At 34.2% G+C, this 17,451-nt stretch overlaps 1 protein-coding gene across 15 annotated transcripts in view; it reads right to left on the bottom strand.

Moving 5' to 3' along the window:
* PDLIM5 (PDZ and LIM domain 5) overlaps nucleotides 1-17,451 on the bottom strand; it is a 212,107-nt gene that overhangs the window by 7,079 nt on the left and 187,577 nt on the right. For all 15 annotated transcript variants that reach the window (XM_077882905.1, XM_077882898.1, XM_077882908.1 and 12 more), the window contains 3 exons: nucleotides 15,661-15,835; nucleotides 3,213-3,393; nucleotides 656-776 (listed from right to left, as the gene is read on the bottom strand). In XM_077882905.1, coding sequence (XP_077739031.1) covers nucleotides 656-776; nucleotides 3,213-3,393; nucleotides 15,661-15,835 — 477 coding nt within the window. The remainder of the gene's footprint in view (nucleotides 1-655; nucleotides 777-3,212; nucleotides 3,394-15,660; nucleotides 15,836-17,451) is intronic.

Here is a 17,451-nt window from a genome sequence, read left to right as displayed (position 1 = left end):
ATTTTTTGAAACATATGTATGTAAGTAAGAGTAATGTTAATAAATGTTATGAAGTTCACTTTATATAGTCTCTGGGAAAGAAAAGAAGTGTTCAGAGCTCAGGTAATTAAGATAAATGTAGTAGACTGGTCCTTAGAGCCCAGTTTATTAAAAATAATTTTACTAGAGAACAATCCAAGTCAAGGTTACCCTCCCATTCAGTAACAGAAACAAAGGACTTCCAATTTATTGTCAAGACAGTTGCCTTAAAGAGCAAATCAGTATCACATTCAAAAGTTGATAATTTCTTTTTCTTTTTTTTTTTAAAGTTGATCATTTCTAATGTTTATAACCACTCAAAATTCACTGTTACAGTGTAAGAGGTGGCTTTAAGCTACACAACTTGGTAGCATTCATATCCATAAGTAAGATATTTCCTACTAGGTCGTGCTTATATGCTCATTTCTCTTAAAGAAGTCGAGAATATCTGTTTTGATGAAGTCACATAAAAATTTTACATAATTTTTTGCTATATATTTAGAGTAGCTTTAAATGTCCCTTAAAAATAGTTAGGAAATCTATTTTGCCCAGTATTTCCTTTCAGCTTTATAGTAATATAAGGGCTAAAGTTTTATCTTTATTCAAAACTTAAGAACTAGTGGCTTTAGGATCTTACCAGTCTCACAGTATGGTTCACCATCCTCCAAATGAAAAACATTATTACGAATGGGTTTTCCACAGGCCACACACACAAAACAGGAAACGTGCCAAGTTTGTTTCAAAGCATTGATGACTTCCTGTTAGAGAAAGGTATTTGGATGTAAAGAAAGATGACAATACAAAAATGCTTATTTTACTAGTTGTACCAACATAGCCCTTTTAAACCGGCCCAAAGTAGATACATGCTTTTGTCTTTACTATGAGCTTTTCCTCTAAGTAACAGATGATACTTAAGGACACACTCACAAATCATCTAAACTGATACACTATATAATACGTGTGTTTCCCATAAATACACATCAATAAACTTAAAGAATGATAATTGTGTTTTTTAAACATTACACATGTGATGAATAAAGTAATAAGCATTTCCTAAGTGCTTGCTAAGAAACATTCTGCTTTCTTTCAAAAGGGTGTCAGGGAACATTAACTTACAAAGGTTTCAAGTATTATCTTGAAAATGTCATGGAGGAAAAAAAAGAAAATGTCACGGAGGAAGGGCAAAACATTTAAAAATTAAAACAAACCTATGCTTTGGTGCATTATGGAAGCAATAACATAATCAGTGTAATCCAATCAGTTTAGCACATGTTTAGGATTCTGGAAATCAGCTATGACTACGCTAAGCACATACTCAAATGAGTGTCTAAAATTTGAATTATAAAGTGTGGATTCTAGTCAACAATGGCACTAGGGTTAAAAATAGCAATATCGAAGACTTGGGCCAGATTTTAATTAGTAAAAGAAGTCTTGAGAAACTGGTTTTGCAAGGAATCATTTCTTTGAATTGAAAGAGATAGAGTCCGTTTAACATTATTTTTGAAGAATAGTTAACAAAATGGGAATGTACTATTTCCATAATATTTATCACAAAAAAGAGGATGCTACACATAAAGTATGGTTACAGCTTTGTAAATGAATTACTTACAAAGAGCAAACGGGAAGAAAATATATCCTAAGGTAATAAGAATTGCCTAGGATTCGTAAATATATAGGCCATTTAAATTTTCTTTTTTACATTTTCTGGTATTTTCTAACTGCTATAGACTGAAATATTTTTCATAATAAAAAATTGTTAAAATTATACAGTAAATTATTAGCCTTAGAAAATGCCATACCAAAATTCATACTGAAGGATACTGAGGAGAAATGATGGTTTAGCTCCAAAAAAGATCACCATGAACATGTACAACAAATTACACTGAACCAAATCATTTCTCAAGGTTTTTGGCATTTATTTCCCTTTCTATCCTTGAGACAGATTACTATTCCTTCTTTAATAGGAAATCAAATAACTAAAACACAATCCAGAGAATCTGTCTCTGTGGTGAATTTCTGACCCATCTCTAAGGCAATGAGGGTAAGATTTCCATTTCCTAGAACCTCATCTGGTTCAAAGACTGCTACCTGACTTTGTGTTATTATTCTAAAATTTATAGAATATATTTATATACTAAAAGAATATTAATATATATTCAACTTATTACTTGTCATTTGGGAAGTTACAGCCTATATCATTCTATTCTTTTGTTCCCAATATATTGTACAAATTAATAATATAGAAGTATTTCATGTATTATATTTACAATTTAAATGTTCTCAAAGATTTAGACCCATTTAAAGATATAATCTGAAATTCTATGTATTCAAAATTCATACTAGCTTTTCTCTCAAGATATGAATTAAAATTTCATTATTATATTTTTATAGAGAGAATATTAGAATTCAGCAATGCCATTTCTATCCTTTGTATTAGCTGTATGAGCTTCATATGACATCAGGCACCTTGGATGCTTCTAAAATAAAATTCCAACTCCTGGTCACCCATAGGAAATGATGGACCCTTTATTTGTAAATTGCAAATAGGGTATTCTAGAGCAGGAAATTCATTCATTCATTATTTATTATATATCTGACTCCTAAATTACTCCTTTTTTGAAAAGAAAAAAAAGATGCTTATTTTTCTATCACATGTATATGCTCATAAAATAATAGGTTATATTTTTAAACATTATATGCATTTAAGAAAAATATATCATTTATAAGCTTCATGTTTTATGTATTTCACGAGATCTGTGCCCTGTGCTTGAACCCTGACAAATGGGGAAATGCTGCTCTTATAAAAGCTATGGAATTTAATTTAAAACAGTGAAGGTGTCAGTTCTGAGAACTCTGATGTGTGTGGTCCTGTGCGACCTCTTCATTCCTGAGCAAACAGGGTCCTGTTGAGGTAGCACACCCACAGTAAATTATTTTTTCCCCACAGTGGCTAGACTTTCACTAGACAAGCGAGCACTCAGTAAGACAAAACCAAAGACAACTTAACTCCTTGAGTCTGATACACTTCTACAGAGGTCTATTTAGTTTTACTTTACAATAATAAACAGTGATGAAAACAGAGAGGGGATCAAGCAAGAAGAAAATAAAAAGGAAAACTGATGGAAGGGTTTCAAAACAAAAAAATTATTATGCTTTAAAGTTCACTCAGAATAAACAGGTTTCTGATAACTTACTCCAAGGATCTTCCTTTGGCATCGACCACATTCAGGAGCAAAGAATTTCTCATAGCACAGCTCACAATACAGGGCTCCCTTTTCCTCTACAAATCCAATGTAGGCCATTGTATTTTTGCAGTGAGAACAGTTAAATTCTTCTGGATGCCAAGATTTCCCCAGTGCCACTAGGAATGGTCCCCTGCCAGAAGAAAGAAAGAGATCAAGTTGGCTTAGGAATAAAAGTTTCTAAAGTTAGCTTGAATAGAACCTCTTTTAGGAATGTCCAAACAATTAAATACTTGCTCAATTATCCTTCTCAAGGGTTGAAAACATGGGTGCTGTAAATTTACATAGCAAATCTCTGAGTATTTATGTGAAGAGAAAAAGAGGGAGCATTAAAAAGCACTTAAGGAATTCTTTCGAAAAAGGCCTTTTCCCCCACTTTTTTCCATCTTCAAGAGATTTGGTGGTTATGTTTTTTGAGCTGCAATGAGTGGCTCTGTGTATTATGATTATGAGTGAGAATGAGGATGTTAACTCTAACAGAAAATGAAGTAACCAGAAAAAAATATATGGTTTAGGCAGAGACAAGAATTTGACATTTCTATAAAATAAACAAAAGAGAAATCTTAATTTGGTAATGCCAGAGTCTTAAAAATGGTAATAATTATTACCTGAGGAAACACCGCAATTTCTATTCCCCACACTTTGTTTCGTTACTTATTTCTTAACTCTATTAAGCATATCAAATGTTTATAACCCCTCCAAATAGACTATGGAAACTGTCAACTGGATATTAAGAGACTGCTTTGAAGCTACTTAGAAAGGTTTTATTTAATTAAAACATGAATGATTTTTAATGCACATTTGTATCAAGGTAACAAATGTTTGTAAAGAGATTTTTTCCATTAAATATTATACAGTCATGAACTGATAAGATGGGTTTGGTTTGCTTGACAGGAATCCATTATGAAGCCTTATCTACTCATGAAGCCTGCAGAAACGAACCATTCTAACCTCTGCAACATACTTTTCAGTAGCTCCATCACACTAATTTTTATTCACAGAGTGGCTTTACCTCCAAGGCACTTTTACACTTATCCAATTTGTCCATGCAACATTCCTGTGAGATAGACCAGGGCAGTTATTACAAACTCAGTTTAACAGATGGAGAAGCTGAGATACAAAATGTTCAAAAGATATGACAAATATCATAAAATCACTGACTGAGTGAAGGTCAGAAGCTGAATTTCCTGATTTCTAGTGCTGGTGTAGTCAACTGATATTCTGCTTTTCATCTCATTACCATCAATTATCATCACCGAGTGACCACAGAGTAATTGTCAGTAAGCAAGGATACCTGACTTCTAGGCAGATTATTAATAGGAAAAGTCAGAGTAATGAGCATCACAAAATCGAAGCATTTTTTTGTCTTTGACAATAACATAAACTTTAGTATTCTGTATTTCCCATTGGGAAATTCTTTGGATATACACTGATCTTTACTCAGAACCAGCACCTAATTCTGCAAGTCAAAAAAGTAAGAAGGCTCTTGATGAATGATAAAAATGTGTTCTGTGAGGTATAAGAGAGTATTTTCTAGCCTCATTTTGGGTTAACTTGTTTTTTTGTTTTTGTTTTTTTATTAATAACATGCCAAGTTTTATTGGCTAGAGCATGCAATTCTCAGCATTTGAGACAAGTAGTTTATTATTATTTTTTCCAGCTTTAGGGCATCATAAGTTTTGTTTTGTTATCACTAACAAGGAACGTCTTTGTTAACTGTTTCCTGCCAGAAGAAAAGGGCTACAGATCATTTATTCTGTCACCAAACTTTGGGTAGGTTGTCCCTCAATTTTTAGCTGGATTATAAATAACAGTCCAATACTCAGTGAGTTCTTCCCCCTCATTTTCTCCATATGTATTTGGCAAGTAGATTTAAAAATAAACCAAGGCGTCACAATGCCCAAAGTTAGATAAAGTTTTATGACTGTGCAAAGCTTTTCTACCAATTGGGCATCTAGTTAAATAAGCTTGAAAAATCTGCCAGGTTAAATTTACTCTGACCACAAGATAGGGTGTGATAGAACTCTGTTACCACTTGTTTGAACACTAAAGCAGAGTCCAAAGAATTTGTTAGGTTGAATTTTTTTATTAGGGCACATCTTCAGCTCTTCCATAGGCTGGATGGTCCCTTGAGGCCAGTACCCTTATTTAGCTTTCCAGATTGCAAAAGAAGTCAATCCAACCTCACACTGTGCACTCCACAAAAGTATGGTATCCACTTGGGAGTAAAAAAAGTTTACTCCTGGAACATGGCCATCAGTGCCACCAAATATTTAACAGAATTCATCTGAGGAAAAAAAAAAAAACATTTAGGAACAACTGATTGATGAACATATAATCCATTTTCTAGATTTTCTAAAATATGTGTTGAAATGAAGTCAGACTAGCTGAGAAGGAGGGTCTGCAACTTACAGCATACCGGGCCCAACATAGTCCACAGAATTAGTCCCTTAACAACCAGTGCTCCACATGATACCATCAGTCTGTGCTGACACGTGTCATAGGAAACAGCTCTGTAATAGTCGCCCTCGCTTTTTCTCTAAGTTGCTATTGAGAGTGCTACTTGTTAGATCACACAGGGTCATTTTCACATGGACTCCTTGGAGAAAGTCCTTTCAGGTTCTTGTAACAAGAACAGTTTCGCTTCTTCTGAGCAATAGTTCTTTTACTCATTTAATAGTAAGTTTAAAAATTCACTTTCTTTTTCCGTTGACCATTAGAAAGCTTAAAGCCAAATTTAGTCTAACCCCAGGCAAGCATGTAGGTCATTACGATAGGTTTTGTCCAGGCTTGATGGCAAATTTTTGTCCAGTCTTCATTTTTAATGGTCCCATTCATGATTTTCATTCTTCATTTGCCTATTTTGGAATTTAGGAGATTTTCTTATATTTCATGTATTCTTAAAAGTGTTTTAAAAGGTTTCTAGAATAGTGTCTACTACAAACAAATTGATTAAATTTAATTGAATCATCCATTAAAGGAATAACTTCAAGATATTTCCTTAGTTCCTTATCAAATTTGAATACTGAAATGTCTTAACAGTAAAGAAACTCCCTCTGCACCTTTAAAAACTGAACTGAAAATGACCTTGCTCCTGCCAGATCTCCTTTCTTAAACATGCTCAGTGCAGGTAGTGGCCTAGCTGGATATTCCCTGGTCCAGTTGAAAGAGCATCTTTCCCATAACAGCCTTGAAGTTATGTATAGATTAAGTAATGAAATCTCTGACATATAACAAAGTACTCTCTTCTCTGTCTTAGCAGAGACTGATTTAACAAAATCATTAACACAGGATTAATACTGTAGAAGTTCTTCCTGTTCCAGGTAGGACTGGTTTTCCATTTGTGAACTGGAACAACAGGCATGGGTAACTGCAACGTGGAATTAAGTCTGCTTCTACCTCTTACTATATTCTTCCCAAGTACTCCTTGGTTGACAAAAGAGGGGACAACAAGAGTTAAAGCACTGATTGACTGAGAGAGAAAAGTTACTCTACTTTGAAGAAAAAAAAAAAAAAAGAGAAAAGTTACTCTACTTATGAAACTTCTACTCTGTTTATCTTCTGTGAGACTCATGCCAAAGAGAGAGAGAGAGAGAGAAAAAAAAAGGAAGTAACAAAGGCAGAAAAAGATGTCAAAAGGAACAGGAAAAGGAACACTAATAACAAATTTATTATTAAAAAAAAGAAAAAAGAACTGAATATTTACTAAATACAATGATATATGCCAGACACTGCTCTAGGTATAGACAATACGGCAGGAAACAAAGCCACGAAAGGCCTTGCTCACATAGAACTTATGTTCTAGCATGAGGGACAAACAAAAAACAACAAATTTAAGGGAGGGAAGATAGAGAGACTGTGTCAGGTGGTAGGGGGAGTAGAATTTAAGCAGGGTGGCCAGGGATACCCTGATATTTGACCTGAAGGAGACAAAGGTGAGCTATGCAAATATCCAGGGGAAGAGAATCCAGGCAAGGTAAACAGTAAATGCAAAGGGCCTGATAAAGGCACCTGAGGAGTCCGAGAAACAGCCAGAGATAATGAGATGGTGGTGGGGTGGGGGTGACTGTGTAGGGTCTTTAGGCCATTGTAAGGATTCTGGCTTCTACCCAAAGGGGAATCATTATGGGGTTTCAGCAAAAGAGTGACATGATCTGATTTATGTTTAATCAGGATTTACTCTAGTTACTGTGTTGAGAACAGACCGGTAAAGGGCAAGGGCAAAAGCAAAAAGGTTAATTAGAAAACAAATTTATTATCCCAGGTGAGAAAGGATAGTGGCTTGGATCAGGGCATTAACAGTAGTATAAACAGTAAGAAAGGTTCAGATTCTGGGTACCTTTAGAAGTCAAAGTCAAAAGGATGTGCTGATAGATCATGTGAGGTCTGGGCAACTGAGAGAAGAGAGCTGAAGAGGAGAGGAAGACTGGAGAAGGGATGGTATGTTAGGTAGAATTCTAATATGGCCCCCAAGATACCCGCCTTCTGGTATACATGACATGTATGATCTCCTTCTTTAGAGTGTGGGTGGAACCTATGAATACGATGGGACATCACTCTTATGACTAGTTTATTTTATATGGCAAAAAGGATTATGCAGATGTAATGTAAGTTCCCTAAGTTGACATTGAGTTAATCAAGAGATTGTTGTTTAGAAGTGCATTTATTTCCACGTATTTATGAATTTCCCAAATTTTCTCCTGTTATACATTTCTAATTTCACTCTATTCTGGTCAGAGAATATACTCTGTATGACATCAGTCCTTTTACAAGTATTGAAATTTGTTTTATGGGTTAACATGTGGTCTATCCTGGAGAATGTTCTATGTGGGCTTGCAAAGAATTTCTACCCTCCTGTTGTCAGCTGGAACATTCTATAGAGGTCTGTTGAGTCTAGTACATAGTGTGGCTCAAGGCTTCTTGTTGACTTTCTGTGCAGTTGTTATATACATTATTGAAACTGGGATACCAAAGTTTCTAACTATTATTGTTAAATTGTTTATCATCTTTCCCTTCTATTCTGACAGTTTTTGCTTCATGTATGTTGGGGCTTTACTATTAGATGAATACATATTTATAATTGTACCTTGTTGATGGATTGAACTTTTTATCATTATAAAATGTCCTGAATTTCTCTGTCAACACCTTTTTTCTTAATGCCTATTTTACCTAATAGTAGTACATACAGTTACTCCAGCTCTCATTTGGTTACAATGTTTGCATAATGTATCTTCCTGTACACTTTTATTTTAAATTTATTTGTGTCTTTTAACCTGAAGTGTGTCTGTTATAGGCAGCATATAGCCAGATCATGATTTTATCTACTCTACAATTCTTTTTTTTTTTTTTTTTTTTTTTTTTTTTTAAATATTCAGAGAGAGAGAGGGGGCAGAGACACAGGCAGAGGGAAAAGCAGACTCCTTGCAGGGAGCCCAATGTGGGACTCGATCTCTGGACCCCGGGATCATGCCCTGAGCCGAAGGCAGACGCTCAACCCTGAGCCAGGCATCCCTACTCTACAATTCTTTTAACTGGAGTGTTTAATCTATTTACATTTAATGTAATTGCTGATAAATTAGGAATTATGAATGCCATTCTGTTATCTTTTTCTCTATGGCCTACATTTCTGTCACATTTCCTACATAAAAGAATGAAAGAGGAATCAAGGTCATCAGCTGACACTGAAAATGGGAAATAAGTTATTAGAGGCTTAAAGAGAAAAAAGAAGATATAAGTGGCTTTCTGGGAAAGTGGAAAAGTAAACACACTAGAAAAATACAGCAGATTTTTGTCATTATTAAGAATACATCTGAAATTAATAGTCATGAATTTAAAGTGACACTGATTAGTATGGTTGCGGGTTTTCTTCCAGTCACATCCACCTTCAGGTGTAGGCACAGAGTAAATCAATAGATTTTATCCAAACTAGTGGTTTCAGTTAAGTGAATATGATGAAATGAGATGAACAAAGAAACTGAGGGTATATAAAGGATACTGACTAATAACTGACTAAGGAATTCAGACTAGATAAGAAGGGAAGTAACGATATTGGGACCCAAAGGACAGTGAAAAGGTATTTGGATCAATGAATTTGAGATTGCTGGGAGATAGGTAGGGAGTAAAGGATTGATGGAATTGAGGTAGTAGGGAGAGAGTGGAGATAAAGGCAGTGGTTCTTGAAGTAGAGTGAGGTGCTTAGAAACAAGATTGTGAAGGAAATGTAGTTAATGGCAAGGTCTAGGACACGAATGAAAATTGGTGGCTTAAGTTAACTAGAGGAATCGCTAAAGTAGAAAATGTCAGAGAATCAAGAGACCTGGATATCAGAAGGACCATATATAGAGATAATGAAACCACCAAGAGAGATTTCCATTGTTAATATATTTTCCTGAGGCAAGATTAATTTTTCAATTTTACAACTGTGACAATTTAGAACACTATAGATATCTCATGATTTTCCTAAGTACTATGATTCAGGACTCCTTACTATGGATATAAAGGCAGTACACATATATTTCTTGTATTACTGTAACGGTATGATGTACCTCTCACAATGCTTATATTACTACATTATGGCTATCGGTGCCAGGGCTTTGGCTTTTCTATCAGATGATAAAATATATGAAAACAGGAACTGTTTCTTAATTTTTATATACTCTAGTGCCAGTATGGAAACTTGCATATGAGCTTTAATTTTTTTAATATTTATTTTTTAAAATTGGGACATAAATGACATATAACATTGTGTAAACTTAAGATGTACAATGTAGTGGCTTGATATGCTTATATATTCTAATATGATTACTACATTAACAACAGCTAACACTTCACAAGTTTTCAATAGATATTTCTTGTATAACACTATTGATTTTATAAGCAGACTACTGAATCTTATTGCTTGTCATTCCTTTCAAATAAAAGAAATTGGCTGTGGAAGCTAGATAATCCTCACCACTCCTCTTTGTACCAAAAGGATTCTGGATGTGTTTCTCTATTAAACTTAATACCACACCAATATGGTTGTTGATTTGCTTGTTTGCATTTTTTTACTAAAATAGAACTGTAACATTTTGCTAGGACCGCCTTAAAGTAACACAAATTGGGTGGCTTAAACAACTCAAATTTATTTTTTCAAATTTGGGAAGTTAGAAGTCACACAGATAATAAATGGCACAACCTAAATTTGAGCCCAGATTTATTCAACTAGTGTTAGACAGACAATCAAGGTGTTGGCAGGGTTCCTCTTTTCTAAGGTCTTTCTCCTTGGCTTATAGATGGCCATATTCTCCACATGTCTTCGCATGGTCTTCCCCCATATATCTCTCTGTGTTCAAATCTCTTCTTATAAGAACACCAATCATACTGGATTTCGGCCCACTGTAATGACCTCATTTTACCTCCTAAAAGACCCTATCTCCAAAGATAATCACATTCTGAGGTATTAGGGGTTATGATTTCAACATGTGAATTTGGTGGGGATACAATCTGGTCTGTAACAGTAACTTCCTTAAGGGAAGGGACTATGTCTTTACTTCTGTATCACTGGTGCTGAAAGGGGATGGTACACAAAATACTTAATGAGTGTTACTTATAGAATGACTACATTTCTACATTAGATAAGAAACTGGAAAAGTGAACCCTGGGTCATCCATGAGTCTAAGAATGCATGTATGTGGTACAAAGTCATTCTGATGGGGAGGTAAGATTTTTTATTATTTTATTTATTTATTTATTTATTTATTTATTTATTTATTTATTTATTTATTTATTTTTTATTTTTATTTTTTTGAATTTTTAATTATTCAATCTATTATTTACTCCCTTCTGTCTCACTTATATACTAAAACACTATGAAGAAGTACACTGCTGCACTCCAGTTATGGCAGATCTGCTTAAGCTGTTTTTCTCTTGATTTAATACAGTAACATATATGACTATATGTATATGTATTCATAACAGTTATATATTCATATATTAACATACCTTGAAGTATATTTTATTTATACAAAATTAGAATCATACTTAAAAATATATTTCTTTTTTAGTCTTTATAAAATACTACAAACATTTTCCTAAATAACAGTTAAAACATGAATAAAATTCAAAGTTAGATCAGAGCTCAAATTTAGGTCTTACCATTTATCAACCATATAACTTCAGGCAAATATGTGACTTCTCTGTGCCTCAGTTTTCTCTTCTACAAAATTGAGGCAATTTTAGTAACTGTCTCACAAGCTTATAAAGAATTAAATGGGAATTCAGTAAAATTCTTAGCCAATACTTGACATATGCTAAGAACACATTAAAATTAAACAATTATTATCATCCAAAACCAGGATCTTAATGGCACCATAGTATTAGATGCTGAACATCCATGTTCATACCAATTTTTCACTATAGTAAATCTGAAATCTTGGTCTATATTGTCTTGCTCATAAAACTTGGTCTTATCTTTGGCTATTTCCTTAAATTCAGGGGCTAATGCATTACAACCAGGAAACTTTCTATTTTCAAGTGAAATTTTAACCAAAAGGGAGAATGAATAAAATCTATTAATAAGGGACCACTAAGAGATTGAAATGCACAGTGAAACAAGCAAAAACCCCTGCTGACCTCTCCTTGGGGTGACTGAGATGGCTTGGTATGAGGAAAGTTTGAAAATCACTGAGCAAGAATCAGACCAGTAATGTTAAAAACCTCTCTCTCACTGGATTAAACAATGGGTTGCCTTAACATGATTGTTCTGGTGCTATATTGCAGGCAAATACAGAACAATAGCACTGTGGCTATTTCTTTTAAGCATTTCATAACTAAGAAGAAATTCAAGCACTATAAATCCTATACTTCTTTCACAAAGATGATAAGCTAAAAGTGAATGGTTTAGTCAACTCCAGGTAATACAAGTAGTGAACAGATTTTAATACCACCAAATATAATAGTCAAGAAATAAACTATAGAGTTTTCATAAACTCCTTCTATCAGAAAAACTAAAATGTGGTTTTGGCTACATTAACCGATTTTCTGTTTCCTTAATATACCAGCACCCAACTGTCAATCAATTCACGAGTATAAGAATCAAAGAAATGGTACTTCTATCATAAATGGATTGCAAATGTTCCAGGGCAAACTTAATCAAAGCCTCAGCAGAATTTCTTATCCAAGTGTAAAAGGCCATTAACTAATCAAAGTAATGTCTATTTAGGTACAACATTCATAACTCTTTTCAAAGTTCAAATAAACCAAAAAATGTTAAGCATTACATCCAAATAAAATGTTCTATGGGGTTTTAAGGTATATATGTTCTATAAGAGATAACTAGTTCAGTACTAACATTCTGTAATTTTTCTGAGGTTTTCCAAAAACAATTAACTTTGCTAAAAAAAAATTAAAATAAAATAAAATTTACCTTAGTTTGCTTTTACTTAAAAATGTTTCTTAAAATTCAAGATGTTTAGAAAAGATATTAAAAAACAATACAAATTATAAACAAATAATATAAATTATACTGTAGAAAATAAGAAATATAAAACAATCCTAAACTTCCCAAAACTCATCAGGTTACAATACTCTGTATTCAAGATATCAAGTCTGGAACTTCAGCTTGTTTTTGAAACAGGTGTCTAAGAGAATGTCACTTGATCTAACGAGTCTTTGCTTGGGTAAGTGATACTGACACTGAGGCCAAGAACAAGAATTATGCTTTGACTAGGTCTCTGAACTGACCACAGTATATTCAAGCTAGGTTAGCATTTGAACACCAAGCAAATGTGCTATGTTAATTACTGTTATATGATCTTGACATGAACTAATCCCTGTTCCTATTAACTTCCCCAGTAAATGAAGCTTTAATGCCTAACTGATAACAGCGCTGGGATAATCCAGAGCAATACAAAATTTAACAGATGAGGGAACAATAAGTGATGGCCACTTATCTTATTAACATAATATATATTTATTTCACATCGCAGAAAGATTGCACATTAAAATTATATCCTGGCCTAGCATTAAAACTGAAACCAAGGCAGGTTGGGAGGGGTGGGAATGTAAATTCTTGGTTAGATCTTTGTATTTTCTCCATACTAAGTTTTCACATGCATTGGTACTTTTGATTATAGGATATCACAGAATTTGATAATCAGACAATATGAACCAACAACTGATAGGATTTGACAGTTTGTTAGCCTATCCAGTAACTGCTTACAACAGCGTACAAACAGCAGTGACTCTTGTCTCCATTATTGGTGTTTTTATCCAGAATATAGTATCCCTAACCACCTTATTAATATTAGTCCTAAAAAACTACTAAGTACAGTTAATTAAAAACATACTTTTAATTATTAGAACAAAGCAGTACCACTCTAGAGTCCATTATGTATGTATTTCTGTAAGGTAGTAACTTTATAGTACCACTGTTAGGAAAGTGACTTTAACCAAACTGATATTATGGTTTGACTACTTGGGTCTAGAGTCACGCATGATCTGTTCAGGTAAAACATTCACAAATGCCTTCTGTATATTGGTTACTGTCTAGACTTAGAAAACTTCTACTAATTTTCTTACTACTACCACTGCTACTGGCTAATTCTTATTAAATGGGTATTCACTGTGGACAACACATTTAAGTGAAAAATAAAGCTTACAAAATACTGTTATATTTTATAATATACTTTATATCTATAATATATAAATAATAATGTTTTTATATATAATATATAACATATAATATATAATTATACAAAATCTACTGATATATAATATAATATATAATTCCATTTCTGTAAAATAACATCAGTCCTTATATGCATGGGTTTTATTTTATTTTATTTTTTTTAATTTTTATTTATTTATGATAGTCATCAGAGAGAGAGAGAGAGAGAGAGAGGCAGAGACATAGGCCGAGGGAGAAGCAGGCTCCATGCACCGGGAGCCCGACGTGGGATTCGATCCCGGGTCTCCAGGATCGCGCCCTGGGCCAAAGGCAGGCGCCAAACCACTGCGCCACCCAGGGATCCCTGCATGGGTTTTAAAGGTGTGAACTCAGATATTCTTAGTGGTTATCTTGGAAGGTAGAATTATGTATGAATTTTTATTTTTGCTTTCTGTTTTACTATATTTTTGAAATGTTATAAATGAACATTTATTTATTAATTTTTGATTTTATTTATTTATTCATGAGAGACACAGAGAGAGGTAGGCAGAGACACAGGCAGAGGGAGAAGAAAACTCTGCATAGGGAGCCCGATGTGGGACTCGATCCCAGGACCCCGGGATCATGACCCAAGCCAAGGGAGACGCTCAACCACTGAGCCATCCAGGCATCCCACAAATGAACATTTAAAATAAATAAGCTGTTTTATTTTTAATCATGTACTGTGTGCTGTATCCTTGACACATTTATTATTTAATAGTAGGTCAGAGAAAAGAGTATTTATATTTGTTTTTTTAAATAAAGTACTGAGGCTTTTTGGGCTTCATTTTAAGTATTAAGTAGAAACATTATCCTAAGTAATAACTACATAATAGAGTAGGGGAAATGCAAGTAAGCCTTAATCTTATTCAACTTTAAAGAAGCCACTGTTTCAACTATTTCAAAACAGGATAAATTAATAAAAGTAAGAAGAGCGCCTAAGCAATCATTTCAAACTATCATTGTGAGTTGCCAACACGGCAACTCACAGAGGAGGCAATAAGGTTCAGTTGGTGGAATCCCTGCAATCAACATTCTTATCTATACCTCCTAATATTTTAAAAACCACTTATTAAGAAATGCTCAGAGGTTTATTAAGAGTCAATATAGAGCACTCACTTAAGATCTCTGGCCTTTTTTCCCCTCTTAGAACTTAAGAGACAATAAAACAGATTTGGATAAAAGATATTTTAAAGAAGCAGGTTATGACCTAATCTAAAATTAAAAGTATTTATGAATATATCTGAAGGTAATTATATCTTTCAGTGCTTTGGTATTCAAAAATCCAATCTTCTTTTCTCTAGGGCTCAAAGTTCTTTATTTTATATCACTATTTTTCATCTAAATGAAAAGTCCTCACTTTTACAATTTGTAAAAGATTAAAGTTCAGATAAATGATCTTCAGGGTCCCTCTAAGTCTTAAATTTTATTATTCTCTGAAAGGCCACATTAATAATTATTTTTCTTAGTTCTAATAAGAATTAATAACTCAGAAAATTGGTATTTTTAGTTTTATTTTCACCGAGTCCAGAATTACTTTTCATTGTGATAGATTCTAATATATATATTCCAATTTATCTACTTCAATAACTATTACATAGAAATATACTAAGAATAATCTCACTAATAAAATTTCAAATCTTTCAGAATACTAAAAAAAATCAACATTGGTATTAAGTACTTTCAAAAAAATTTCAAAAATGAATAACCAACCTGATGACCTGGTTACAATGGGCACACATTGGAGTTCGTTTCCCTGCTGGAATGTGCTCAGCTCTTTGCACTAAAGTATCCTGGTCACCTGGCTGGGGCTGTCCCCCAGCTGAGTTGGCTGGTGTTACCGCTCCTGAGGAAGCTGCACTGTTTGAGATTCTTCCAGGGGAAAGCACTAGGAGTTAAGACATAGAAGAATTAGATGGGGAATAAGCCAAATATAGACTTTTTCTAATAACCAAATAATACGTTGGTTATTAGAAATAATAGCCAAACAAAATCTACTGATTTATTTGCTCACATATATGGAGAGGTTATGTATCAAACACTGGACTGTGACTACAGAAATAAACAGAAAAGAAAATCAAGGATTACAACACAGTGAAAGAGTTATGACAGATGAATGCATTTAAAGAGCTATGAATACACAGGGTATTTATTGTAGGAAAAGTAGAAGTCGCCCCTGCTTCCAAGAGGAGATACAGTTAAGGTGAATATTGACAGCGAGGTAGTTCTAGTCATCTAGACATCTCTGCTAACCATCAATAGATTTAATTCCAAATACATCAGAGGAGTATTAAAAATCTTAATGTGTTGAAGATAACAAAAATAAAAATGAACTCACTGTATCCTCTCTCTCCCTGTATTTTCTAATTACCCAGTAGTATATGGTAACTACCTAAAAACCATCCTAGGACCTTTCCGCTATATTGAGTACTGCTGATTTTATATAACAAATACTTCTTGATTTTGCCCACTCATCTCTACTCCTACAATACTGTCCTGATTGAGGTCCTAACTGTCTTGCTAATTGCCAAAATGTCTTGTATCTTTTCTTTTTTAAAGATTTTATTTATTTATTTATTTATTTATTTATTTATTTATTTATTTATTTATTTATGTATGTATGTATGTATGTATGTATGTATAAGATTTACTTATTTATTTATTCATGACAGAGAGAGAGAGAGAGAGAGAGAGAGGCAGAGACACAGGCAGAGGGAGAAGCAGGTTCCATGCCGGGAGCCTAATGTGGGACTCGATCCCGGGACTCCAGGATTGCACCCTGGGCCAAAGGCAGGCGCCAAACCACTGAGCCTCACCCAGGAATCCCCTAAGATTTTATTTATTTATTCACGAGGGACAGAGAGAATAGAGAGGCAGACACAGACAGAGGGAGAAGCAGGCTCCATGCAGGGAGCCTGATGTGGGACTTGATCCTGGGATTCCGGGATCACACCCTGAGCCAAATGAAGTCGCTCAACCACTAAGCCACCCATGTATCCCCGTCTTGTCTTTCTTAAAGGCTCTTCCCAACTGCCACCCAGAACTGAAATCTTATCAGATCACAATGCTGTATAGGCCACATCAAGGATCCCCCTCATTTCTGACCACTGACTGTATTCCATGCTTCTAAGCACTGCATCCAGATCCCTCCAGGGCTTTATGCCTGCTCTACAGCCTCACCTCTCATCACTCTCTGCCTCTGTTTTCATGCTGCAGCAATATCAAAGGCTTCACATTTTCCTGTGAGTCTAATAAGCACAGGCTGTCTTCACTATCATTTCTCTCCTCTTCTGTGTACCTAGTAACCACCATATATCATTTAAGATTTAGCCCAGAAATCAACTGCTCCAAAAATCTTCCCTGAAGTACCTCTCCCCCACTGCCTATGCCACATAATCCAGATTGAATGTTTCTCTTTCACGTTACCATAATTTTCTGTGAATGACTTTATTATTGTTTCTACTTCATGTATCTATGTCTTTTCTTCCCCAACTAAATAATTAA

The sequence above is a fragment of the Canis aureus genome, chromosome 33 (genome assembly GCF_053574225.1).
Source record: "Canis aureus isolate CA01 chromosome 33, VMU_Caureus_v.1.0, whole genome shotgun sequence".
Classification (NCBI taxonomy): Eukaryota; Metazoa; Chordata; class Mammalia; order Carnivora; family Canidae; genus Canis; species Canis aureus.
Note: the sequence above shows the minus strand (reverse complement) of the source record. Positions and strands in the feature narration are given on the sequence as shown.